The sequence below is a fragment of the Ranitomeya imitator genome, chromosome 2 (genome assembly GCF_032444005.1).
Source record: "Ranitomeya imitator isolate aRanImi1 chromosome 2, aRanImi1.pri, whole genome shotgun sequence".
NCBI lineage: Eukaryota > Metazoa > Chordata > Amphibia > Anura > Dendrobatidae > Ranitomeya > Ranitomeya imitator.
The window spans coordinates 803,206,308-803,234,036 of NC_091283.1; the positions used below are offsets into that span (position 1 = coordinate 803,206,308).

Genomic DNA, 27,729 nt, shown 5'->3' on the forward strand with positions numbered 1-27,729 from the left:
TTATGGATGGCTTTGTAGGTCAGTATTAGTAATTTGAACTGGATACGCTGAGGGATTGGGAGCCAGTGAAGAGATTTGCAGAGGGGGGAAGCGGAGGAGTAGCGAGGAGAGAGATGAATTAGTCGGGCAGCAGAGTTAAGGATGGAATGGAGAGGTGCAAGGGTGTTAGCAGGGAGGCCGCAGAAAAGGATGTTGCAGTAGTCAAGGCGGGAGATGTTGAGGGCGTGCACAAGCATTTTAGTAGATTGACGGTTGAGGAAAGGACAGATTCTGGAGATATTTTTGAGCTGGAGGCGACAGGAGGTGAACAAAGCTTGGATGTGTGGTTTGAAGGACAGGGCAGAGTCGAAGGTTACTCCGAGGCAGCGGACTTCCGGTACGGGGGAAAGCATGATGTCATTGATTGCGATAGATAGGTCAGGTAAGGAAGATCTATGGGATGGAGGAAAGATGATGAGTTCAGATTTGTCCACATTGAGTTTGAGGAAGCGAGAGGAGAAGAAGGAGGATATGGCTGATAGACACTCTGGGATTCTGGACAGCAGAGCGGTGACATCTGGGCCAGAGAGGTAGATCTGCGTGTCATCAGCATAGAGGTGGTACTGGAATCCATGGGACTTTATGAGTTGTCACAGGCCAAGTGTATAGATTGAGAAGAGTAGGGTCCTAGTACAGAGCCTTGGGGGACTCCAACAGAGAGAGGGTGGGATGAGGAGGTAGTGTGGGAGTAGGAGACGCTGAATGTGCGGTTGGAAAGGTACAAGGAGATCCAGGATAGGGCGAGGTCTTTGATGCCAAAGGAGGAGAGGATCTGTAGTAGGAGGCAGTGGTCAACTGTGTTGAAAGCAGAGGACAGGTCTAGAAGAAGGAGTACAGAGTATTGTCCATTAGCATTGGCGGTAAGTAGGTCGTTAGTGATTTTGGTCAGGGCTGTCTCAGTTGAGTGATGGGGCGGAAACCAGATTGTAGATTGTCAAAGAGCAAGTTAGATGAGAGGTGGGAGGAATGTTCAGTGTGGACGTGCTGCTCCAGGAGTTTGGAAGCGAATGGGAGCAGCGATATTGGGCGATGGCTGGACACAGCAGTTGGATCGAGGGTTGGCTTTTTAAGGATAGGTATGATTGTGGCATGTTGGAAAGCAGAAGGGAAGGTGCCAGAAGTTAGTGATAGGTTGAAGAGGTGGCTTGGGGATGGGATAAGTGTGGTGGTGAGGTTGGGGAGGAGGTGGGATGGGATGGGATGGGGTCAAGCGCACAGGTGGTGAGGTGCGATTTGGGGAGGAGACAATTAAGCCCCCCTTCAGTGATGTTGGATAGGGAGGTTATGGGGTTTGGGCATTGGTCTGGTATGCAAAGAGGTTGTGGTGGTTGAGCAATGAAGACTTGCCTTGTTTGGTCAATCTTATTTTTAAAGTGTGTGGCAAAGTCCTCAGCAGAGATGAGGGAGGTTGGAGGGGGCTGTGGGGGGCGGAGGAGGGAGTTAAAGGGTTTGAATAACTGGGGTTGTAGGATAGGGAAGATACGAGGGTTGTGAAGTAGGTCTGTTTAGCAGAGGTGAGAGCAGATTTAAAAGCGAGTGTTGCTTGTTTGAATACAGTGAAGTCATCTTGCGAGAGATGACCTCCTCCCACCTTCCCCAATCCTGTGGAAAAATGCTTGAATAAGAGCTGCAAACTATAAAAGAGGGATCTGCCTCTGTTTCCCAACAGACTCTGCAGGACAGCAACCAAGGAACCATCGCGCCAACTGGAGGAATACAGATCTCCATTGACCATCACTTAACCCTCAAAGATATTTGGAGGAGCCAGGTTGGGGCAATCACCTGGCCACATACCTCAATGGACTGTCAGCTTCCTAAGCTTACCGCTACTCCCTCTCTGTGGGTGCCCACCAAAAGCAGTGTGCTACTGTTTGGGGTAGTTGGCCCTGGAAGTCCTGAAGTACTATATGTTATTGTCTGTACTATAGTTTATTGTCTGTTGGTGGTTCAACAAAATATTGCCAGACTGTTACCCTCACCGTGTTGTCTGAGTAGTATTTTTCCCACTAGAAAGGAGTACAGGCATTTACTGGGATGAGCACTGGTCCATGCAGTCTTTCTTAAGACAGCCAGGCCATCGGACAAGAGCATCCACCGACCATCGTGTCTCCACAGTCATGTATCCTTTAAAGGGAACCTGACAACTGCTGACCGATCCACGTGCAGTATGTCTCAGCTGTCAGGTTCCCTTTAAAAAGTTACTTTTATTTTTTTTTAAATGTATAGTACTTGTGAAAATAAGAAACTTTGTAATATAACGTATTAGAGAAATCTGCTTCTTTCTCCTCCTGGACTGATCATTTATTCTCAAAATTCTCAGTTCTCTGGGAAAATATGTCTTCAGTGAATTAAGATTTTCCCATTACTAAGATAGGAGATGACAGTTGATGCTCATAAAGTTATATGGAGAACTATAACTGTGGTTTCAGGAGAACTTTTATTGACAAATACATCAAGTTTATTGACATAATGACCAGGCCAAATTTTTCAAATTTGACCAGTGTGACTTCAAGTGGTAATAACACTGGAACACTTCAACATATCACAGTGATTCTGAAATATTTTTTTTGTGATACATTGTACTTTATGTTAGTGGTAAATTTAGGTCAATATGTTTTGTGTTTAATTGTGAAAATATTTTAATTTTGGCAAAAAAAAATTGAAAAATTGGCAATTTTCAGATGTTCACTCTTTATATCCTTAAACCAGTTAGTCATGCTGTTCAAAGTAATTAATAAATATTACTTCTCGTATGTCTACTTTACATCTGAATAATTTTTCAAATGTCATTTTATTTTGTTAGGATGTTAGAAGGGTTAAAAGTTTAGTAACAATTTCTCATTTTTTCAAGAAGTTTACACAACCTATTTTTTTAGAGACCTATTCAGGTTTAGATGGACTTTGTGGAGCCTATATATTGGAAACTCCCCAAAAGTGATACCATTTTAAAAACTGCACCCATCAATTTGTACCTTCTTATGAGTGCGCTGATACCCAACATGATCTGATACCCAGAAATCTCTGTTTGGACAAAAGGCAGGGCTTGGAAGAGAAGGGGCACCATATGAGTTTTGGAACACAAATTTGGCTGAAATAGATTGTGGGTGCCATGTGGCATTTGCAGGGCCCCTAACAGGAGAAACCCCCCACAAATGATACCATTTTGGAAACTACAACACTCAAGGATCCTGGTATATAGTGAACATTTTGAACTAAAAGGCACTACACAAAAGTTGATAACATTAGGTTGTTTTTTCGCAAAAATGTTGCTCTAGCCCAAAATGTTTCACTTTTTCAAGAGGTAGCCTGAAAAAGCAGGCCATAAAGTTTATTACTCACTTTCTTCTGAGTGTGGCCATACCCAGAGGCGTAACTAGATGGGCCCCGGCACAAGATTTGGACCAGTGCCCCCCATAATGAGTGAATGAATAAATAAATATGTGTGTGTCTGCTCTCAATCCTGGTATACAGTTGTGCTCAAAAGTTTATATATTCCAGCATAATGTTTGCTTTCTTGGCATTTCTCAGAGAATATGAAGGATAACACCAAAACTTTTTCTCCACTCATGGTTAGTCGTTAGGTGAAGCCATTTATTGTCAAACTACTGTGTTTTATCTTTTTAAATGATAATGACGACCCAAAACATCCAAATGACCCTGATCAAAAGTTCACATACTCTGGTGATTTTAGCCTGATAACATGCACAGAAGGTTACACAAATGGGTTTCAATGGCTACTAAAGGGAACATCTTCACCTGTGACCTGTTTGCTTGTAATCAGTGTGTGTGCATAAAAACTGAGTGAGTTTCTGGGATCCAGACAGACTCTTGCATCTGTCATCCAGCCACTGACGTTTCTGGATTGTGAGTCATGGGGAAAGCAAAAGAATTGTCAATGGCTCTATGGGAAAAGGTAGTTGAATTGTATAAAACAGGAAAGGGAAACAAAAAGATATCCAAGGAATTGATGATGCCAGTCAGCAGCGTACAAACTTTGATTAACAAATGGAAAATTAGGTGCTCTGTAAAAAGAAAAACCACGGTCAGGTTGACCAACAAAAATATTGTCCACAACTGCCAGGAAAATTGTTCGGGATGCAAAGAAAACCCCACAAATAACATCAGCTGAAATACAGGACTCTCTGAAAACTAGCGGTGTGGCTGTTTCAAGAGGCACTTGAAGAAAAATCGGCTGCATCGTCGAGTCGCCAGAAGAAAGCCATTACTGTGCAAATGCCACAAAGTATCTTGCCTACAATATGCAAAACAGCACAGAGACAAGCCTCAAAACTTCTGGCACAAGGTAATTTGGAGTGATGAGACCAAAATTGAACTTTTTGGCCACTACCATAAATGTTACATTTGGAGAGAGCTCAACAAGGCCGATGATGAAAGGAACACCATTCCTACTGTAAAGCATGGAGGTGGATCGCTGATGTTTTGGGGATGTGTCAGCTACAAAGGCACAGGAAACTTGGTCAAAGTTGAAGGAAAAATGAATGCAGCATGTTATCTGCAAATGCTGGAGGCAAATTTGCACTCATGAGCCTGGAAGCTGCGCATGGGCCGTACTTGGACGTTCCAACATGACAATGATCCAAAACACAAGGCCAAGTCGACCTGTCATTGGCTACAGCAGAACAAGTGAAGGTTCTGGAGTGGCCATCTCATTCTCCTGACCTCAATATCATTGAGCCACTCTGGGGAGATCTCAACCACGCAGATCATGCTAGACAGCCCAAGAATTTACCGTAATTAGAGGCTTTTTGCCAAGAAGAGTGGGCAGCTTTACCATCTGAGAAAATAAAGAACCTCATCCATAACTACCACAAAAGATTTCAAGCTGTCATTGATGTTAGAGGGGGCAATACACAGTATTACGAAATGGGGTATGCGAACTTTTGATCAGGGTCGTTTGGATGTTTTGGGTTGTCATTATGATTTAAAAAGAGAAAACACAGTAGTTTGACAATAAATGGCTTCACCCAACCACTAACCCTGAGTGGAGAAAACGTTTTGGTGTTATCATTCATATTCTCGGAAAAAAGGCCAAGAAAGCATAAATTCTGCAGGGGTATGTAAAATTTTGAGCACAATTGTATATGTCCCTCATCTTGGCCCCACCCTGGTATATATATATACAGTGGGGCAAAAAAGTATTTAGTCAGTCAGCAATAGTGCAAGTTCCACCACTTAAAAAGATGAGAGGCGTCTGTAATTTACATCATAGGTAGACCTCAACTATGGGAGACAAACTGAGAAAAAAAAATCCAGAAAATCACATTGTCTGTTTTTTTATCATTTTTTTTGCATATTATGGTGGAAAATAAGTATTTGGTCAGAAACAAACAATCAAGATTTCTGGCTCTCACAGACCTGTAACTTCTTCTTTAAGAGTCTCCTCTTTCCTCCACTCATTACCTGTAGTAATGGCACCTGTTTAAACTTGTTATCAGTATAAAAAGACACCTGTGCACACCCTCAAACAGTCTGACTCCAAACTCCACTATGGCGAAGACCAAAGAGCTGTCAAAGGACACCAGAAACAAAATTGTAGCCCTGCACCAGGCTGGGAAGACTGAATCTGCAATAGCCAACCAGCTTGGAGTGAAGAAATCAACAGTGGGAGCAATAATTAGAAAATGAAAGACATACAAGACCACTGATAATCTCCCTCGATCTGGGGCTCCACGCAAAATCCCACCCCATGGGGTCAGAATGATCACAAGAACGGTGAGCAAAAATTCCAGAACCACGCGGGGGGACCTAGTGAATGAACTGCAGAGAGCTGGGACCAATGTAACAAGGCCTACCATAAGTAACACACTGCGCCACCATGGACTCAGATCCTGCAGTGCCAGACGTGTCCCACTGCTTAAGCCAGTACATGTCCGGGCCCATCTGAAGTTTGCTAGAGAGCATTTGGATGATCCAGAGGAGTTTTGGGAGAATGTCCTATGGTCTGATGAAACCAAACTGGAACTGTTTGGTAGAAACACAACTTGTCGTGTTTGGAGGAAAAAGAATACTGAGTTGCATCCATCAAACACCATACCTACTGTAAAGCATGGTGGTGGAAACATCATGCTTTGGGGCTGTTTCTCTGCAAAGGGGCCAGAACGACTGATCCGGGTACATGAAAGAATGAATGGGGCCATGTATCGTGAGATTTTGAGTGCAAACGTCCTTCCATCAGCAAGGGCATTGAAGATGAAACGTGGCTGGGTCTTTCAACATGACAATGATCCAAAGCACACCACCAGGGCAACGAAGGAGTGGCTTTATAAGAAGCATTTCAAGGTCCTGGAGTGGCCTAGCCAGTCTCCAGATCTCAACCCTATAGAAAACCTTTGGAGGGAGTTGAAAGTCCGTGTTGCCAAGCGAAAAGCCAAAAACATCACTACTCTAGAGGAGATCTGCATGGAGGAATGGGCCAACATACCAACAACAGTGTGTGGCAACCTTGTGAAGACTTACAGAAAACGTTTGACCTCTGTCATTGCCAACAAAGGATATATTACAAAGTATTGAGATGAAATTTTGTTTCTGACCAAATACTTATTTTCCACCATAATATGCAAAAAAAATGTTAAAAAAACAGACAATGTGATTTTCTGGATTTTTTTTTCTCAGTTTGTCTCCCATAGTTGAGGTCTACCTATGATGTAAATTACAGACGCCTCTCATCTTTTTAAGTGGTGGAACTTGCACTATTGCTGACTGACTAAATACTTTTTTGCCCCACTGTATATATATATATCTATATCTATATATAGATATATATATATATATATATATCTATCACCCATATTCGTATATGTCTCCTGTTCTGCCACTTTTCTTTAATATATAGAAAAAATAAAACATTATACTCACTAGAAGTCATGGGGCTCCATAGAAGAAGTATAATGCACCTCCATAGTCCTCCATTTAGTATAATGCATCCCATAGTCCTTCATATAATGTACTGCACAGCCCATAGTCATCCATGTAGAATAATTCACAGCCCATAGTCATCATATTAGTATTATACACAGCCCATATCCTTCATATAATATAATGCACAGCCCATAGTTCTCTATATAATATAATGCAAAGTTCATAGTCCACCACAAAGTATAATGCACAGTCTATAGTCATCCATACAGTATAATGTACCCCATAGTCATACATAAAGTATAATGCACCCCATAGTCATCCATAAAGTATAATGCACCCCATGGTCATCCATAAAGTATAATGCACCCCATGGTCATCCATAAAGTATAATGCACCCCATAGTCATCCATACAGTATAATGCACCCTATAATCATCCATAAAGCATAATGCACAGCCCATAGTCATCCATATAGTATAATGCACCCCCATAGTCATCCATAAAGAATAATGCATGGGTCTGTATGGTGCAATGCACTTCAGCTGGATGTACATCCAAGGACGCACATCCAGTGAAAGTTTCTGCTGGTCTCGGCAGTCCCCTGATCCGTCAGGCCCTGTTGCATACCCCACATGTAGTAAAACATTTATTTTTGGACACATGGCAGGGCTTGGAAGGGAAGAAGCGACATGTCGTATTTGGAATGTATATTTGGCTGGAATAGATTACAGACTCATTGTCTTATTTGCAGAGCCCCTGTGATTCTCCAGAATTTCTTTTAGTCTTTGCCTGATGAAGAGACCTGTGTAGTCTCGAAAGCTTGCAATTTGTTACCATCTTTTCAGTTAGCCATTAAAAGGTATCAACCACTGAGGACACTCAGGTCTAAATATTTTTCTACTTGATATACAGTAATGGCCAAAAGAGTTGGCACCCTTGAAATTGTTTCAGAAAATGAAGTATTTCTCCCTGAAAATTATTGCAATTACACATATTTTGTTATACACATTTTATTTCTTTGTGTATATTGGAACAACACAAAAAAAACAGAGAAAAAAAGGCAAATTGGACATAATTTCACACAAAACCCCATAAATCGTCGGGAACAAATTGTTGACACCTTTCCAAACAGTGGGTAAACAATTTTGTTTCAAGGATGTGATACTCGTTCAAACTTACCTGTGGCAAGTAAAGGTATGGGCAATATGAAAATCACACCAGAAACCGGATAAAAAAGGGGAGAATTAGACTCAATCTCTGCATTGTGTGTCTGCCACACTATGGCCGGAGTCACACTAGCGAAGAATACGGACTAGTGATATGCGATAAAACATTGCATAGCACTCAGACCGCTGTTAATCTATGGGGCAGCTCCCATCACCGTTTTTTTTCTCGGCTGTATTATACGTGCGAGTGAAATCGTAGCAAGCTGCAATTGTCACCGACACTCGGCCGAGTCTTGGCGCACTCGCACCCATATAAGTCTATGGGTGCGAGTGACACAGCGCACATCACTCGGATATCATCTGAGTGCTGTGCGATATACACCAACACCGAGGGTCATTAGCATATCGCATCCGATGCCATACGCTAGTGTGACCCCGGCCTAAGCATGGAGAATAGAAAGAGGAAAAGAGAACTGTCTGAGGACTTGAGAACCAAAATTGTTGAAAAATATCATCAGTCTCAAGGTTACAAGTCATCTCCAGAGATCTTGACGCTCCTTTGTCCATGGTGTGCAACATAGTCAAGAAGTTTACAATCCATGGCACTGTAGCTAATCTCCCCGGATGTAGACGACAGAGAAAAATCGATGAAAGATTGCAACGAAGGATAGCCCGAATGGTGTATAAGCAGCGACAATCAAGTTCCAAAGAAATTCGAGTCCTGCAGGCTCAGGGTGCATCAGTGTCAGCATGAAGTATCCATCAACATTTGAATAAAATTAAACGCTATGACAGGAGACCCCAGAGGACCCCACTGCTGACACACGGACATGAAAAAGCTACACTGCAGTTTGCCAAAATGTATGTTAGAAAGCCAAAATCATTCTGGGATGGCATCTCATGGACAAATTAGACCAAAACAGAGCTTTTTGGTAAAGCACATCATTCCACTGTTTAGCAAAAATGGAATGAGGTCTATAAAGAAAAGAACACAGTACCTACATTGAAATATGGTGGAGATTCAAAGATCTTTTGGGTTGTTTTGCTGACTCTGGCACTGGATAACTTTACTGTGTGCAAGGCATCATGAAATCTGAAAATTACCAATGGATTTTAGGTCACAATGTAGTGCCCAGTGTCAGAAAGCTGGATTTGCATAATAGATCATGGGTTTTCCAGCAGGTCATTGACCACAAACATACTTCAAGAAGCACCCAGAAATGGAAACACAGAAAATTGAACACCTGGGGAGAGATCTTAAAATTGCTGTTGGGAGAAGACACTATTCAAATATGAGAGACCTGGAGCAGTTTCCAAAAGAAGAATGATCCAAAATTCCAGGTGAGAGGTGTAAGATGCTTGTTCATGTTTATAGGGAGCAATTAATTGTTGTTGTTTATTTCAAAGGTCATGCAACCAAATATTAAGTTGAAAGTGTCAACTGTTTGGTCCTGGGCATTTTGGGGTTTTGTGTGAGATTATGTTCAATTTGCTTAATTTCCTCAATTTTTTTGTGTTATTCCAATAAACATGTGTGTGAGAAAACATGTGTAATTGCAATCATTTACTGGGAGAAATACTTCACTTTCTGGAGCAATTTCAAGGATGCCAACACTTTCGGCCATGAATGTATAGTCAGGAGCCAGTATAAAGAGCTGCTCCATAATCATCTGAATGGCCAGATGCTACTGCGCAGTCGCCGCCGCTATTTTGTCAGAGGAAAAAAAAAGAGGCTGCACAGAGACAGTGCCGACGGCGCCTGCACAGTAGCATCGTTCGGATTGATGGAGCCTAATTTTTTTGTTCTCTGCCAAAAAACAAAATTATAAGTCTAAATAAAACCAAAATATGCATATTATCCACCGCATCATGCTACAGCCCAGGCAAGCTACAAATACAGATTAAACAACAACCACAAGACGGATTTCATCACCAGGTATCATTGTAATCAGTATAACAGCGCCGACCTGACAGTGTCTGTAGGTTGCTGAGCACAATCCTGCTGACAGGTTCCCTTTAATATGTTATAGCCCCTATTCAGTACTGTTGATCAATAAGGGTCTAGATTCTAAGACCCCGGCACATTGTTTACACCAAGGGGCAGAGTAACTCAGCAGAGCAATGCATGGATTCACAAACTTTCTATTGAATCCGTAGACTGATTTGCTTGCATTCGGGTATAAGCTGAGTGCTTCTGCCCTTTGGTTTGAGCAATCGGTCGGAGGCTCAGGAGCCGAAAATTCACCAATCATTAGTACTGAAAGGAGCTTATAACATAAGAAAAAATTAAGTTTAAAATTTAGGTAACTCACGTAGGAATAAAAGTTAACGTAGCGCATTCTGAATGAGTGGTTTTTAGTGATGAGCGAGTATACTCGTTGCTCGGGTGGTCTCCGAGTATTTGTCAGGTCTCGGAGATTTAGTTTTTGTTAACACAGCTGCATGATTTACGGCTGCTAGCCAACCTGAGTACATGTGGGGGTTGCCTGGTTGCCAGGGAATCCCCACATGTATTCAAGCTGTCTAGCAGCCGTAAATCATTCAGCTGAGGTTACGAAAACTAAAACTCCGAGACCTGACAAATGCTCGGAGACCACCCGAGCGTGCTCAGGAAAACCCGAGCAACCAGTATACTCGCTCATCACTAGTGGTTTTCCTTTATAAATGTCCAAGCCTTGGAGAATTGTAATGATACACTAGTCATTTAACATGTTATCTATCCAACTTCGGCAATCAGCCGGGCAGCACGTGGCAGCTGGCATTACTCCGTGGCACACTCACTTGAAATATAAAGCCAGGTCAGTTGCTATGATTGCGACTTCAAACAAATGAATCACATTCTCAAACTGTCTCTTGTTTAGATTCTGGAAAATGTTTAAACTCTGAAAGATAAAAAGGTTTGTGTTATCGCAGCTCGGAGGACAAGCAAAGAACAGCACAGCAAAGTCCTAGGAATCCAACCTGAAGCAAATGAAAACTCATCATTTCCAGAGAAAATCAATGTATTGAATGATAGCAGCTGTCAATATTGAGGCTGAGATGAAGGCCGTGTTCACACTGTTGGTTTCCATTAGATTTTACTGCAAAAATATTGCAGTCAGTGGGGTAAATCAAGGACAGTACAGTGAAAGGAATCAAGGTATGATCTGAGACACTGCAGGAAATAGTAGACGTTTCTTCACTGCTTGATATGTACTATGAAAGTTTACATCTTTTTAGTATATATGCCTTGTTTTCCTGATACAGAGCTACAAATCAGCTTCATAGAAGCAGATGCAAATTATCCACAGATGAGGAATAACATTTCAAGTGCGGAGGGTCCGACTACCATGGTCCTCAGCATACCTGAGAGTCAGGGCTCTGAAGAGCACAGGCTAAACTAAGCAGAGGTTGACCATGTGCTCTGCTCTAATGAGAACACCGAAGATCAGCCAGGAGCTATGATTGGCAATTTCCAGCGCTACCATTAAAGGGGATATCCAGGACTTTACTAAAAAGCATGAAATGTACCTAAGCACTAACAGGCAGACAGGTAATTGCAACTTACCTGCCTGTTGTGTATGGTGCCATTCTTACCTGGCACAGAACAGTTACATACCGCTCCTGCCAGAAATTCAGCTGTCTCTGCTGACACGATGGGGCGGCACATCCGTCATAATTCTGACTGACAGCCAGCTCCTCCAATTAGGCTGTCAATCAGAATGGCGCCGGAAGTCTGCCCCGTCAACAAAGCGGAACGTAAAAGAAGCCTCCACTCTGTGGACGTGATGTCAACAGAGGCATCTGAATCCTCGGCAGGAGCGGTCTATGACTGCTTTGTGCCGGGGAAGAATGGCACCGTGCACAACAGACAGGTAAGTTGCAATTACCTGCCTGTTAGTGCTTAAATACATTATTTATTTTTGTGTAAAGTCCCGGATATACCTTTCAAAAATGAATAGAGCAGTAGTGCACAAGATCGACCACCACTTCATTCAGCCTGGACTCTTCTTTTGGTCCGATTGGAGCCACAGTGATTGGAAAGTTAGCTCCTATCCCATGGATAGGGGATAACTTTCAAACTTGAAAAATCCTAGCTGTCTGCAGCCACCACTAGAGGGAGCTTGGGAGCTTGTTGCATACTGTTGTTATTATTATTTTCTTATGATAATAGTTCATAGAGGGGCAGCTGGGGGCAGGGCTACTTTAGCCATAGCCTTAGCCCCATGGTAGTAGCATCTGTTTGCATTATTTGCAGGTGGAAATAGTGAAAAAATATGGTGTGCCTTCTTGCTTCACCATTCACATTCACTCTTCTAGGCAACAGACCACTATAGGCCTTCAATCTATCAGATATGCAGGGCGCCAACATTCGGACATAGGGGGTGCTATGAAGGACAAAGAGGAGAGGCGTGGTGCATGGAGCAGCGTTTGGAGGCATTTTGCACAGAAGATGTAGCCATAGTGCAGCAACAGATAGTGTTGTGGCTTGGACTACGCAGCAATTCCCAGAGAGGTAGCGCAACCAGAAACATTTCTGCAACTTGTCTTCCACTATTTATAGCTGCAAATTTCCTGTACCAGAACAGCCAAATCCTGGACAAGTCGCGTACAAGACTCAGCTGCATGGGACTGGCATTTAATTATTTGGCTAATGAGTCTCGTGCAACTTGTGACCAACGACAGAAAATCAAACACTTTAGGAATCATTTGCTGCTCTGTGTCACAGTAGCAGGTCGACGCCATAAGAAATCATTAGATACTTTATCACAACACGACATCAGAGAAGTCGGCCGAAGCAGGCAATTTTGATCATAATGATCGATGGTCAGCTGCCTGGGTGAAATGAACGATTGACTGTTTCAACCAATTGCCAACCATTATTATTATACTTCAAAAGACCAGTCAGGCATATTGAATTTTTTCTGCCAATCATAAGCACTGGCTGTATCATCGTCTGAAAAATGTGACATAGCCGATGCGATCTGAAAGGCTTTTTTTTCTACCAAAGATGAACAACCTTTCGCCCGCTGCCTTTTCTTTATGTGACATGTACAGATGCCGTAAAGCAGGTACGGAAAATATACGGCCGTGGGTCTCCTTCATAAAACTCAACAGCCTGGCATCACTGTCCATACTCGGAGGGGGAATGTTGGACATATGAAATCGGGCCTAAGTCAGGTTCAAGTTTTCACCACCTTTACCCATGTACTATATTGAACTTACTATTTTGTAAGGGGGTGCTTGAAGGTTTAGAGAGAGTCACGTGTGAATGACCTCCATTTCAAAGCCGAACACAATGGCATGATACACTTACCTCGTCTTCCAGCAAGGTTTTGCTAAATTCTAAGTGATGTCGCTCCAAAATAGAGGACCCATGAAGCTTTGCAAGGGGTGCCGCGGATCTAAAATTAAGTAAAAAAAAAAAAAAGCCAAAGGGTAGATCATGCATTACAAGTTACGACATGCCAAGAATTTAACGGGTTGTTCTAAAAAACCAAGATATCCACATCTTTGGATCCTAACATCAAGGCTCTGGAACTGTGTCCTGAATGCAGTAGAGGTGTTCCGGCCCAGACTACATTCCATTCATTGACTATGGAACTGTCGTGTACAACATGCGCAACTCTATCCCATTCAAGACAGGCTGCAGAGCCCCTTTCCCTGGGTTCCAGGGTCCCAAGTTGAGGATCACTGGGGATCCTAGTGGTCAACCCCCTGCAATCAGAAAGTTATCCCCTAATTTTTTTTTTGGTGGGGGAAATAATCCTATAACTCTATTTAAATAAAAGTCATCAAAATCCAGGCACTTACTTCAATTGGTACAAATTATTGGTTCCTCTATGGTCGATATCATGGCAGAAAGCAGCTGCCACCATGGCAAAGGCCTCCAGGTCAGAATAATATTTCTTGAGTTTACCTGTCTTTTGAAAAGGAATGGACTTTCATTAAAGAGCATCCGTCAGCACAATTCTCTTTGTACACACACTTGCACTACGCGTAGAATAATAATCTATTAGGTTTTTTCCTGGATTTCTGTGCCTGAACCAAAATGGTCGTTGTATTACTCACACAGCAGTAAGAAGTCACAGGGGAGGTTTACTTGCATTTTTTTCCATTTATTTGAATAAGTGAAAAACGCTGAAAAAACACTGAAAGAACTGACATGCTGCATGTTTAATTAAAAAAAAGGCCCAGCAGCTCAGAAAACACAAAGAAAAAACCTAAGCATGTGCATGAGATTTGAGGTGTGCGGCGCCAGCATGGAAACACAAAATTTAGCGTTTCCGTGCGGGTGCCGCACACCTCAAATCGCCGCATGAGGACAGATCCACATACAATGCATGTCCCAATGATAAACATAGGTGCGCAGGGAAGCGCAGGACGCAGCCGGCAGTAGGCGAAGCTTCACGGAGGAAGCAAGGAGGAAGTACGCTGCCATCTGCGGCACACAGGAAAGCAAGTCGGAACCAGCCTTACACCCTAAACACATGGATTGAATTAAAAAAAAATTGACCTCTAGTTCTATTCTGCTTTTTGCTGAAATCCAAAATAATATTTAAAAATAAAAAAGTATAAATTGTTATAATATTCTTTTTTCGCGTTTTCTTTTTTATTACAATTGGTCTTTGTTTATTCATATAATTATTTTATTACCCTACCCCTAGCTGTGACCCTAGTCCTATTCCAAACCCTAAACCTAACACTAGCCCGTAGCCTAACCCTAGCTCTAGGTAGAGGTAGAAAAAGAGTAAAAATGTAAAGCAGCTATTAGTAATGAACCGTAGTGGATCGTGTGCGTTGAACATAATTAAAAGCTCAAAATTTTGGTATGTATCACGTTTACTCATGGGGATTATAGTAACTGTATGACAGTAATAAAGGAAATGTTGTCTTGGTCACCGAGATGACTTTGTCATTGCCTGCTAGCGTCTCACATTACAAAGCACACATCATTATAGACAGAGGCAGGTCAGACTCTCTATGTAATGATGAGCAGCCAATGGCAGACTTTTCTTGACTTCTGCGCTCTGCAAGGGTGGGGCTAAGCGGACATAAACTTTGGTGCTTGGCTCTTTCCATTGGTTCACCGAAAGGAAACGCCACTGCCTCACTGTCTATACAGCCATAGCTGCCAACAAGATGAATTTTCCAGCAATATGCTAATTTTTTATATACAATCGTGGGAAATTCCAGGTCTCAAAAAGGTGCAAATTTATGCAAATACCATTTTAAAGTGGTCGTATCCAGGTGGGTTTTGGGGCGTTCCCGGGGGAGATTGGGCCCAAGACTTATGCTACCTAAAGTTGGTATGTATCATGTTCACATGGTGGGTATAGCAACAATATGAGAGTCATTCGGAAAATTAACTTTAGGCATCATGTAACAGACATTTACAAATTCTGATTATTCCATCCTACGATTGGAACTGACAACCTTATAGCTTAGGTCCAGTATGTGACTGTACACAGACATTAGCCAATCATTGCGGTCAGTGTCAAACTGCAAGGACACACCTATTTGTCAACTTATTTCTAGCTTTACAGGAGGAACAACAGAAACAGCACAAAAGTTCTAAGCAATGTCACTCCAGGACTATTATTACTTGAGGAGTACAAGCAGATACATGGGAGATCTAACAGATCCCCCGACAAAAGTAATCATTTATGGAACAGTGTTCCGTGATCTCTTCTCAATAACTGGAACGTTACTTACCATGAGCAGGGTAAACATTGTTTGTCCCACGTTAAACCCATGCCGCCAGTTGTGGTACGTTATGTCCCTGTAGCCTTTCCTTACTGTATACATCCATTTTGTTAAGACCTAGATGGAGAAAATAAAAGATTTATGACATTGTTTTGGCCACTGGTGTTAGTTAATCAGAGGCCAATAATTCATCATAAACTAATTATGGTAGAAAAACAAATCTGCTTTCCTCCAAACAATGACAATTCACCGCACACTCTGTATTTTTGTGGTGATGCCAAAAAATAATATTTATTAACAGCTCGTGGGAACAGAAAAAGTAGAGATGGGTAAAGCGCAGGAGAAAATTCTAAAGCGACTATATTTGAGTGACGTTTCAACCTGTCTCAGGTCTATATTTCTCTCATCTTGGGGACTACAGAGCTCACTTTGCATACTACTTTGACCAGGGAAATATCCCCATACAAACCACATTCATCTCCATGACTAAGGAATTACCAACGACATATTGAATAAGACCTGGGACAGATCGAAACGTCAGTCGCTTTAGAATTTTCTCCTGCACTTTACCTATTTCTACTTTTTCTGTTCCCACGAACTGTTAGTAAATAATATTTATTGGCATCACCACAAAAATACAGAGTGTGCGGTGAATTTTCATTGAATGGACTAAGGGTCATTTGGCCCGTTAATCCAGCACCTCACCATACGACAGAGTGCAGGCCAATACCTTTACTACTGCTTTCCTCCAAAAACATGGCCTCACCTGGCTACTGTATGGTATTGGAGCTCAGCTCAATGGAAGTAATAGGAACGGAGCTGTAATACCACACACAATCTGTAGACAGTTGTGGTACTGGTTTTGAAAGAAAGCAGTTATGTTGTTTTTTATTCAGGACAGCCCCGTTAACAATTTGCATAGCTTTCATTTTCATTCCCACAAATAGTACAGGTTTTAAACAGGTACTATTTCACTATCAGATCATCTCAACAAAGCAGACAGTGTATTTTGGCTCTATGCATCATTGAGCCTCTTCCATGATTCACTGCAGGCATCACCGAGCCTCCACCATGTTTCACTGTAGGCATTACCGAGCCACCTCCATTCTTCACTGGAGGCATCACTGAACCCCCATGTTTCACTGTAGGCATCACCAAACCTCTGCCATGTTTCAATGGAGACATCATTGAGCCCCCACCAAGCTTCACTGAAGGCATCACTGAACCACCGCCATTCTTCATCGTAGGCATCACTGAGCCCCTACCATGCATTAGTCTAGCCACCACCATTCTTTACTGCAGACATCACCTAGCTACCACCAAGCTTTACTGTAGGCAGTATATTCTTTCCAGCATGTGCTTCATTCTTTTACCTCTAAACATACCACTGAATAGGTCTAAAATTTCAAGTTTTATTTAATTGCTCCACAGAACTGAATCCCCAAAAATTCTGTGTCTCATTTATATAGTTGTAATAAATTTCTTTGTCTTATTTATATAGTTTTGAGCATATTGAAGCCAACTTTTCATGTGCTTTTGGGTAAGTGGAGGTGTAAGTGTTGGATTCCGGGCATGGAGTCTTTCAACATTTGCTATAAACCTTACTGTGCAAACTAAATCCTTACTGCCTGCTGCCACCAAATCTTGCTGCAGGTCTTTTGCAGTCACTGAAGGGTTTTTGATCACCTGCTTCCTCAAGAATCTGGGGGCAGACGATGAAAGCTTCCACTTTCTGCCACGTCCAGGTCGTGTGGTCTTTGAACTTTGAACTTGTGCACTCTGTTTCCAACTGTATCTTTGGGAACATTAAATGCCTTTGCTAATTTTTGTATCATTCTCCTTTTTTTCTACAAGGCAATGATCTCATCTAAGTTTTTGGACCACTTTCTTGCCAAGTCAAGAATATTGATGAACTGGAGACCATTGCCCATGAGTAATGAGCTAAGATTCCTCAAGAACTTTGCTAGAAACTGGTATCTGGAGATGCCTCACGTTTGCAGCAGGTAATAACAACCAAGGGCTCTAATAAGTATTATCCCCTTCTTCACATATGCCGTAAAGTTATGTCACATGTTGGGTCCCTGACTTTGATGCGGACAATCATCATCTGTCAGCTATCATGTATCTCCAACAGCCGAGGGTGGAGTGGAGCGCCATCTGCAGCTGTTATCATGTTAAATGTTGCTGTCAATCTCTGATAGGCAGTATGTAATACGCGCAGGCGGGGGGTGCGTCATTCCACACGCCCATCTGCACACCCGTGTCGTGATAGGTTGTCATAATAGCTGGGGGTCTGCTGAAGACCCTTATGCTTGTCATAACAATTCTGTGAAAGCCAATGTTTATCTGACACTCATAGGATACTGTGAATTTTGCTATTCAGTGATTATAGCAGTGCTGATGCACTATTGTGTATAGTACAAGCAATAAGATGATCGCAGGTCCAAGTCCCCTAAGGGGACTAATAAATGCAGTATAAAGTGGGAAAAAAAATATAACAGTTAAATCACCCCTCTTTTGCCCCATTAAAAATAAAGCAATTACAAAAAAGAAAAAAACGCATATTTAATACTGCTTTATTCATAAAAATCTGATCTGTCAAAATCTAAAATTAAATTATCTGATTACTAAACGGTGTAACGTGAAAAAAAGTTTAAGAGACAGAATTAGTTTTTTGGGGGCGGATGCAACATAGCAATAAAATGCAATGTGAGACGATCAAAACATCGCATCTACCACAAAATGCTATCAGCAACAACATCCCCTCAGGAAGCAAATAAATAAGCAATCACACAGCTCCATATCCCGAAAATGAAAAGCGTACAGTTCTTGGAAAAATAAACAATAGCATTTTTTTTTTCTACAAATTTCCCAAACATTTTTCACTGCTTAAATAAAAAAAAACTATACATGTTTAGTATCAGCGTAATCGTGCTTTCCTGCAGAATTACATTGCCAGGTAAGTTTTACCGTATAGTAAATTTAAAAAAAAAAAATTTGCGGAATTGCACTTATTTTGCCATTTCCATGCAATTAGAATTTTTTTCCCGTTCTCCAGTTCACTGTGTGGTAGAATGAATGGTCTCATTCAAATGTACAATGTGTCCAGCAAAAAATAAACCCTCATATGGCTGTATTGACAGAAAAAGTTAAAAATATATTGTTCTTGGAAGAAGGGGAGGAAAAAACAAAAACAGCCAAAAAAAAAAAAACATCAGAAAATCGACAAGTTCTGAAAGGGGTTCAAGACGCTTGTTGTGAAATTTAGATAATAAACCTAATTTGCAATGAGGGTTGAATAGTTTTGATTGCTGATGTAGATCAGTGAGATGCACTGATAGGTTGCGAGAAACTTTCAGCTATCATTTTAGAAGTGCTGCAGGATCGGCTCTCAGTCTATGAGTCGAGAAGGTTTTTTGCAGTCATACAGAGCTTGCTCTGCGGTTGATATTGTAGCTCAGCTCCAGTTTACTGATTAGCGCTGAGCCACAACACTAAACACCGCCCATGGCCAAAAGTGACTTTGTTTCAGGAAGAAGGCAAACATGTTTTACTAATCTCTAACATCACTTTTAAGGCTCTTCTTCCTTCCACCAGACCTGGCTTTATCCTTTCCTACCAAATGTGGATGTTAGAGGTCAAGTGGAAAGCAGGATTATAAAAGACAAGGTTCGTTTCTACTCTCGGCTGCCATCACACTAGCAGTATTTGGTCAGTATTCTACCTCAGTATTTGTAAGCCAAAACCAGGAGTGGAACAAATAGAGGAAAAGTATAATAGAAACATATGCACCACTTCTGCATTTATCACCCACTCCTGGTTTTGGCTTAGGCCATTTTCACACATCAGTGGCTCCGGTACGTGAGGTGACAGTTTCCTCACGTACCGGAGACACTGACTCACGTAGACATATTAAAATCAATGTGTCTCTGCACATGTCAGCGTGTTTTCACGGACCGTGTGTCCGTTTGGAAAACACGGAGACATGTCAGTGTTTGTGTGAACGCACGGACCGCACACGGATGCTGTCTGTGTGCAGTCCGTGTGCCGTGCAGGAGACGGCGCTACTGTAAGCGCTGTCCCCCCCACGTGTGGTGCTGAAGCCAGTATTCATCCCTTCTTCCCAGCAGCGTTCGCTGGAAAGAAGGAATGAATAATCTTTTTTTTTTCTTTCCCCTTAAAAATAAAGTTTGTGCATCCCCTCCCGCCTCCCATCCCCTGTGCGCCCCCCCCCCCGCTTGCCAGTAAATACTCACCGACACCCAGCTCCAGCGATGTCTCCTCTCAGCGGCTGCAGCAGGCCCTGTGTGAGTGGTCACGTGGTTCCGCTCATTACAGTGAGGAATATGCGCATATTCCTCGCTGTAATGAGCGGGACCAGGTGACCGCTCACACAGCACAGGCTGCAGCCGCTGAGAGGAGACATCGCTGGAGCTGGGTGTCGGTGAGTATTTCATTCCTTCTTTCCAGCGAACGCTGCTGGGAAGAAGGGATGAATACCGGCTTCAGCACCGCACGCAGGGGACAGCGCTTAACTGTAGCGCTGTCTCCTGCACGGTCCGTGTGGTTCTCAGTCGGCACACTGCTGCTGCACGTGTGCCACACTGATGTGCTCCGTAAGCACACGGACACGGATAATTCCGGTACCGATTTTTCCAGTACTGGAATTATCTGGATGTGTGAGACAGGCCTTACAGATACTGAGGTAAAATACTGACCAAATACTGCTAGTGTGACGGCAGCCTAACTCTGGAGGCACCTCGATCTACATAAAATGTATATTTTTCTAACCAAATTTTATATTTTTTATGCAAATAATAAAATTTTGTTTGCAATGTTTAACTATTTCAAGTTTCCTTTACTTCAGGTTGATATGCCAATTTTTGCATTTGGCTTTGTATAATATCACTGGCCTGTAGGCCCACAAGGAAAAGGCCACATCCCAGGGTTTGCAAAAAGCTGATTTTATGCATCACAGAGCTGCCGATCCCTGCCCTGAAGGCATTCATTTCAGAATAGATTTTGGCAAATTTTCCTCTCCATCATCATTTAGTGAAAATTAAAACAAGAAGCAAAACATAATTAGGCAATTAGGGAAGATAATATTCATCTTGGCAGTGGCGTTCCAGCGAGAGCCGCGTCACCTTCATTATTTGCCGTGGCGCAGCGCTATACATTTTGCTATGGCTCTTGTCTGGTGTCACTTTAGAGTAGCTCAATCCCATTCAAGTGAAAACGTGACCCCTTCAGATAAACAAAGCGGGTGACCAGATATTGATGACCTATCTTAAAAGGGTCAGTTTCGTTATAGGGGTGTTGCTTCATTTAAACAGCGCCTGTCTTCATGCCTTATTGGTCAGGAGTCTCGGGACCCTCCTTTATTAGTTTTGAAGCCCCTGGTTTACCATTGTTGGCTGCTGCACAGAAAATGTATAAAAAGCTTTCATTGATCACTTGGGGTTCTCATTTTTATATACGAGTTCAGAAGAGTTGATTGTCTGTAGTTTGTGAAGTCAGAAAAATACGTTGCCTTCATGGGACAGCCATAAATTATATATCTGTCACTCGACTGCTTGCATGGATTACAGAAATCTCTTTTGCACTCTCCATAAAGTTTAGGAAGCTTGGCTGAGTGTTCAGAGGAAAGAGGCAGACAAGCTGCTGACAGTAGCAGTGTACAGAGCAGGAAAAGCTGGGCAGATTGATATTTATTTTTATGAGAAAATATTGAACATAACCTGAATTTTATTGATTTGAAAGCCTCCTCTTCCTATTTTTAGGAGTCCAGTGGGAGGTCTTAGGCCGGGATCACACATGCGAGAAACACGTCCGTGTCTTGCATGTGAAATCCAAGCTCTGGCGCCGGCACTTGGGAGCGGAGAGTGCAGCTCCATGTGTTCCTATGCGGCCGCACACTCCGCTCTGAAGTGCCGGCGCCAGAGCTTGGATTTCACATGCGAGACACGGACGTGTTTCTCGCATGTGTGATCCCAGCCTTACACTAAAAGACTGAATTGGACCGCCCACTGGACTCCTAAGAATAAAAATAGCAAGAATTCAAATTACTCGAAAAACTGTGACCACCAATCAATAATATAGTATGAAAAGCAGGGTGTGATTATAAATTAAAAATTTACTTTTAATGGACTCATTAAAAATGGTATACCCAAAATAATCAAACAAACACACATAAAGGACTCACAGTACATCACATTTCAGGAAAAGAAATGCCAATATTATAAAATATATAAACCGAACTGCCCCAGACCTCACAATCCTGAGAGTCCCGAGAATCAACCTACCATAGGACTCAAACTATTAAGGTCTAATATCACAAATCTCTTGGCAGTACGGAAAGATATCCAAATTCACATCAACGGTCATTTAGCAAATGAAACCGCATATGCTCTCCATATAAGCGTCTATTGCTGGACGGAATGCAATGACCACTTAGAATGGTGTGTGAAAAGAAAACAAGTGAACAGTCTCACCCCATTGTCACATTTGACAAGATAATAATCTCTGGGGAGATGGCACATCCTCATCCATACAAATACCCCATCACTGAATATCACCAGTTTTTATAGAAACCCCCCAAAAAAGGTATCAAAAAGGTATACTTCCCTACGCGTTTCGTTTTCTTATACTCATCAAGGGAAGGTTCCTGTATCCCTCCATTTGGGTAGGAGGTTTATCCAACAAAACGGGGTGCTGTGACGGTCACCTCCTACCCAAATCTTCCGGCTGTCCCCCCACTACGTCCCCTCTACTGGTAAGCCTGGCCCATGTATATCAGACTCCTTTACTTGCTATGGGATTCAGTGATATTTAACACTTTTTTGGGGGGGAAGTCTGCGGTCATGACTATACATTTTGTTTAGCTGGCTTAGCTAGTATAGATCATTTGTCATTTTGACATTATTAGATTATGGGATCTCCCTCTTTGGGGCGTTGTGGGTGGCTTCTCAGCATTTTGATTGGCGTCATCTTATGAGTGTGTTACTTTATGGTACAAACAATTTTAACTTTTATATGGATTATTAATAATTAAAATAAAATGCGTTACTTATTTTTCATCGATGCTCCGCATTTTCTCCTTATTTACATGATGTTCTTTGAGCGGATTGAGTTAGTCTGGGGGTGGGCGTAATTAGTCGCCACATTCTCGACTCTATAACCTGTACTTGGGACTTCTGTTATCAATGTTATAATAATAGCTCTATCTGGTGAGTACAATCTTATTGTATTAACCCCAATTGTCTCGGATAAGACCCTATTTTGCGCTGTTTTCTCCAGCAGTATTCATCAGATAACACCTTATCAGAGCACGTTCGCTCATCACTAGTGTAAAGTTTTTTTCTTAATTTTTTTAGTTCAGTGGGTTGACAATCGGGACCAGGATGGAAAGATTATCTCTTTTGGGGCGGCCTAGATCGTGCATTGTAGTTGTACAAAAACCCCATCCACTTTATTATTTTCCTTCCATTATCAATTATTTGAACTTCATTTTTTAGGCTTTCAAGTGCATTAACTATGTAACTTTGTAACAACCGTATATATATATGAATTGTATAATATTAGTATACTCATGTTTTAGGTATCATATAAACCATGTAAATAAAATAGTTATACAACAAGGAAATCACTATGTATATCAGGCCACTTACCTCTGCCGGCACCTTAAATTTTTCGACAGCATTTAGTTCTACAAACAAGCGAATGCCGCTCTTGATGAGATCGTGCTCGGACACTGGCAGGTCACTAAAGCGGAATTCATAAAGTTCCAGCGCCGCCGGGTCTGGCAGCTCTTCTTTCTGTTCAAAAGAAGGTAAACAATTGTGAGCAGATGGATCCTATTAGTCGGGTCGAAGACTTTCCTTAACTTATGGATTTGTTTTCCAAAGGCGTGTCTATGCTTTTATAGGCCATTTTATAGAACAGCACAAAAAATGTCCACATAGGCCTTAAAGTAATATACTGTGGAGATGACACCGAAAATTTTTGCTGTAGGAGCTGAGCCGTAGTACCTGAGAACGGCCACTACACAGTGCATGGAGCTGTGGTTTTCCAGCTTACTTCAAGTGGTTGTGGCCTGCCAACATGTTGACCGGTGGGGGTTTCGACTGTTGGATCCCCACCTATCTCACATTCATAACCTATTCTAAGAATACGTCATTAATATCTCAGTCTTGGACAACCCTTTCAATATTGTTAGTTTAATACTTAATATTTTCTACATTAATATAACTTTAATGTGACTCTATTAACATTTAAAGGGGTTATTTCCTTTGGATAGGTCCTTTTTTAAAAAAAAAAAAATTAATTAGTATTAGATTTAGGTGTCCAATGGTTGCATCTTCTAGGGAAATCTAAGAACAAGTGTAACATTTCCCTGCAGTACATTAAATTAAACTTTACACAATTTCCATGAAAACCCTAATGGGCCTTATGTGTAACACTCAAATTTGTGTGGGCTTATCCTTTTAATTTATTTTTCCTCTGGCTAAAAAAATAACAGTCTTAAAGGGAGTGCTTCATCTATTTAAAGGGTTGCCTATGACTTTAATATTGTTTGTCAAGCCATAAATCAGCTGGGGTTCAACACCAGGCATCCCCACCAATCAGTTGTTAGCATGTTCAGCACCGGCTGTAAGTACACAGTGTACAGAGCCGTAGCATCACAGCTCCACACACCATGTAGTGGCCATTCTCAAGTACTGCACCTTAGCTTCAGTAGAGCAGCATGGCCAGTGCACAGTGCAAGAAAATCTTCACAAAGAAAAACTAGTCTTGCCGATTTTCCCATATTACGTTGACTTATCTAATTGGAAGACCTTGATTTTTTTCTTAGCTTTTTATTGTACTTATATTTCATAACTTGAACTGATAATTGTTTACAACCTACATTTATGTCCCTCCACGAATCTTACCAATATCTTCACCAATTCCTTCTGCTCACAGTCGTCTACATTCTTATTTAACTTTTCGTTCGATTTCTAAAATGGAAACATTGCTTTGGTTAGACCTCACATCTTAGTCTTGATCTTAAGTAGAGAACAGCCTTGAGGACATTTACCAGAATACTCTGGAGTTCTTTAGGCGTGCACTTCATCTGGTTCATCAACATCTCCTGGGCAATGTCCTTTCTGTTTTCTAGCTTATTCATTTTGTCGTAAGTATCAGTGTTGAGAACCGACCATCCTAGAAACTGGGTCAGGGTCTGGAACAGGAAAGATGCTGTCAGTGCTATGACACAAGACAAATATGTCAGACAGTCCCAAGTGTTTCCTAGACAGTAGAAACGTCTATAAATCGTATGTTGGTCAGTCAAGAATTGACAGTTCTTCTTTCTGATGGACTTCTACATTCTGATACGAAATTGTACAATGTCACCCGACTTATGTGGTGACTAGATATAATGGTTGTACATCAACCACTGGGTTCTCCGTAGGGCTTCAGCCAGGGCCATCATCAAAACATTTTTGAGCAGGTGTCTAATATCCAGTAAATAACCAGAACAATATACTAAGGTCCCGAAACATCAAACAGTTTCCACCAGAATTCTGACGTAAAACTGTATGAGATGTCATAAAAATGTTGAAGTTGTGTAATAATTTTAATTTTATAATGCTTGGCGTTTTTTCTCCAGTCTCAGCATGCTACTCCCACATAGCCAGACGTGGTGTGGCCAGGGGTGGACATTGCGGGGCCTCATGGCAGCTGAAAGGTGCGTCAAATTCATTAAAAAGTGCACACTTCTTAATGAACTTGATGTAGCTCATTCCGGCACACCTTTAATCAATAGTGGTACAGATTGTGGTTCGGCCTCATGAAGAAGTGTGTCACTTCGAAACGTGTCAACTAATAAACCACATTTCCACATTTCCCATCTCCTGATTATCTTTGGACCTCAGATTTTAACACACTCCTCTCCAGCCTCACCATTTTCTTCACATAGTAGGTTTACTGTAGCCTTTTCGATACTTATACAGGTGTCGTGACTTCACAACCTCCCAGGTGAGCATAACTGCTTTTGTCTCCCTGTTTCAACTCGGTGATGACCCTATTCTGCCTATTGTCTATCCAGTTTTTCTTGCTCAACAGCAAGGAGCTTGTAAGAGCTTCTCTCATCGTCTGGGAAATCGTCCATCGCTGATGGACTGCAGAGGTAGCTGTTAATGTTGGCAACAAGCAGTACACAATAGAAAAGAACATTTCTCAGCCCTTGGGAACATTGAGGATTTTTAATAAGAGGTAAATCGCAAAATTTCTTATTTTTCCAAGCACTTTGTAATTTTATCGATTTTTGATGATTAAACACCTATATTTAATATGTATCTAAATACATATTGTCCACTGTGACCACTACTATTCACTCTCCTTCCTTCCCCTGTGATTCACCACTTGTTGATAAATATATACACTCAGTGTTGGACTGGGGTGCGAAGGGCCAAACAGTTCTCTTCTCCTCTTTCTTTACTCCATGCTTAGTGTGGCACACACAGACACACAATGCAAAGATTGAGTCAACTTCTCCCCTTTTTATCTGGGTTCAGGTGTAATTTTCGTATTGACCACACCTGTTACTTGCAACAAGTGAATTTGAACGAGCATCACATGCTTGAATCAAAATTATTAACCCATAATTTTGGAACAATGCCAACAATTTTGTCCTGCCCATTTTTGGGGTTTTGCAAGAAATTATGTCCAATTTGCCCTTTTTTCCTGTTTTTTTTTTGTATTGTTCCAGTAAACACAAAGGAAATAAACATGTATATAACAAAACATGTCTAATTGCAATATACAGATATATAGATATATATAACTGTTGCTGTTATATAAATATAACATAATATAATAATATATATGTATATATTATAATAATATAATATTCGCACAGTTTAGTCCTTACTTCAGTGATTTGCTCGTCATACTCATCAAATGGTCTCCCATCCTTCCTGTTGTAGAACGTCGCTACCCCCACAATCTCTTCCTTTTTGTTCACAATGGGCAGGGACAGGACATTTTTAATAGTCCATCCGGTCTCATCCACCTCCCCTTTCTAAAAAGACAAAGTTAAATCATCCTTTTATTGTTCCAGCAGAAGATATATAATAGATCTCTACAGAAAGAATAGACTCTGATAATGCATGTGATTACATCTATAAGATTACTTACCCTCTAAACCTGCATCGGAATAATGGTAAAATATAATTTTGTACAAGTAATTAGAATTAGGATAAATTCCTGAAAAAAATGAATGTAAATGATTGATTTTCTCACCTGAAATGTGAAGTATTCATCGGCGCATGCGTTCATCATGTTGCAAATCTGACTCATGAAAAAATAACATCAAGTAAGTGATCACATTCATGACACCTATGCATTTATTATTTACAAAGGGTCTGCATCTAATATAATTTTAATTTAAAATTCTGTCCCCCAACAGCCGCCATTTATTCTATACAGCATTATTACTGAGGTCAATGTATGCAATGATCTCCTTAGCTCCATCTAGTGGTGGCTGCAGGCTGTTCTAGCTTTACGGTGACATTATCCCACTTATCCCAAAGGAAACAGGTGGATTATTTATATGCATATAATAGAAATAAACTTACAAATCCATTTTCCGCAACATAGGTGGGCAGCCCACTCACGAGCGACCAGTGATCCTCAGGGGGAGTGCTTTAATGACAAAACATAACAGGAATTAATATAGAGTGATGACAGGGTCCAACAATTGCAGTGGTTGCGGTATAAAGGGTTAATGTCTTACGGGATGACTTTGATTTCTTCTTTCCCGTGCAAAATATAATCAATTATCTTGTAAAAATTAACTTCCTGAGCAAAAAAAAAGAGAAGAAAAACACCAGTTGAGTTGTGTCCATGACAATTACTCAAGAAGACAACAAGAGAAAACAACGGGTTAGACACTGTGGTGTCTAAAGTAGGGGTCAGCA

At 41.4% G+C, this 27,729-nt stretch overlaps 1 protein-coding gene across 1 annotated transcript in view; it reads right to left on the reverse strand.

Annotated features, from left to right (window-relative positions):
• The window catches only part of PDE6C (phosphodiesterase 6C), an 83,029-nt gene that overhangs the window by 23,486 nt on the left and 31,814 nt on the right, over window positions 1–27,729 (reverse strand). Inside the window, exons 6-16 of the mRNA XM_069753767.1 lie at window positions 27,546–27,610; window positions 27,388–27,454; window positions 27,053–27,100; window positions 26,682–26,831; window positions 24,846–24,989; window positions 24,700–24,765; window positions 23,437–23,583; window positions 15,779–15,886; window positions 13,877–13,986; window positions 13,380–13,467; window positions 10,865–10,965 (exon numbers count right to left, since the gene is read on the reverse strand). Of these exons, the coding sequence (XP_069609868.1) occupies window positions 10,865–10,965; window positions 13,380–13,467; window positions 13,877–13,986; window positions 15,779–15,886; window positions 23,437–23,583; window positions 24,700–24,765; window positions 24,846–24,989; window positions 26,682–26,831; window positions 27,053–27,100; window positions 27,388–27,454; window positions 27,546–27,610 (1,094 nt within the window). The remainder of the gene's footprint in view (window positions 1–10,864; window positions 10,966–13,379; window positions 13,468–13,876; window positions 13,987–15,778; window positions 15,887–23,436; window positions 23,584–24,699; window positions 24,766–24,845; window positions 24,990–26,681; window positions 26,832–27,052; window positions 27,101–27,387; window positions 27,455–27,545; window positions 27,611–27,729) is intronic.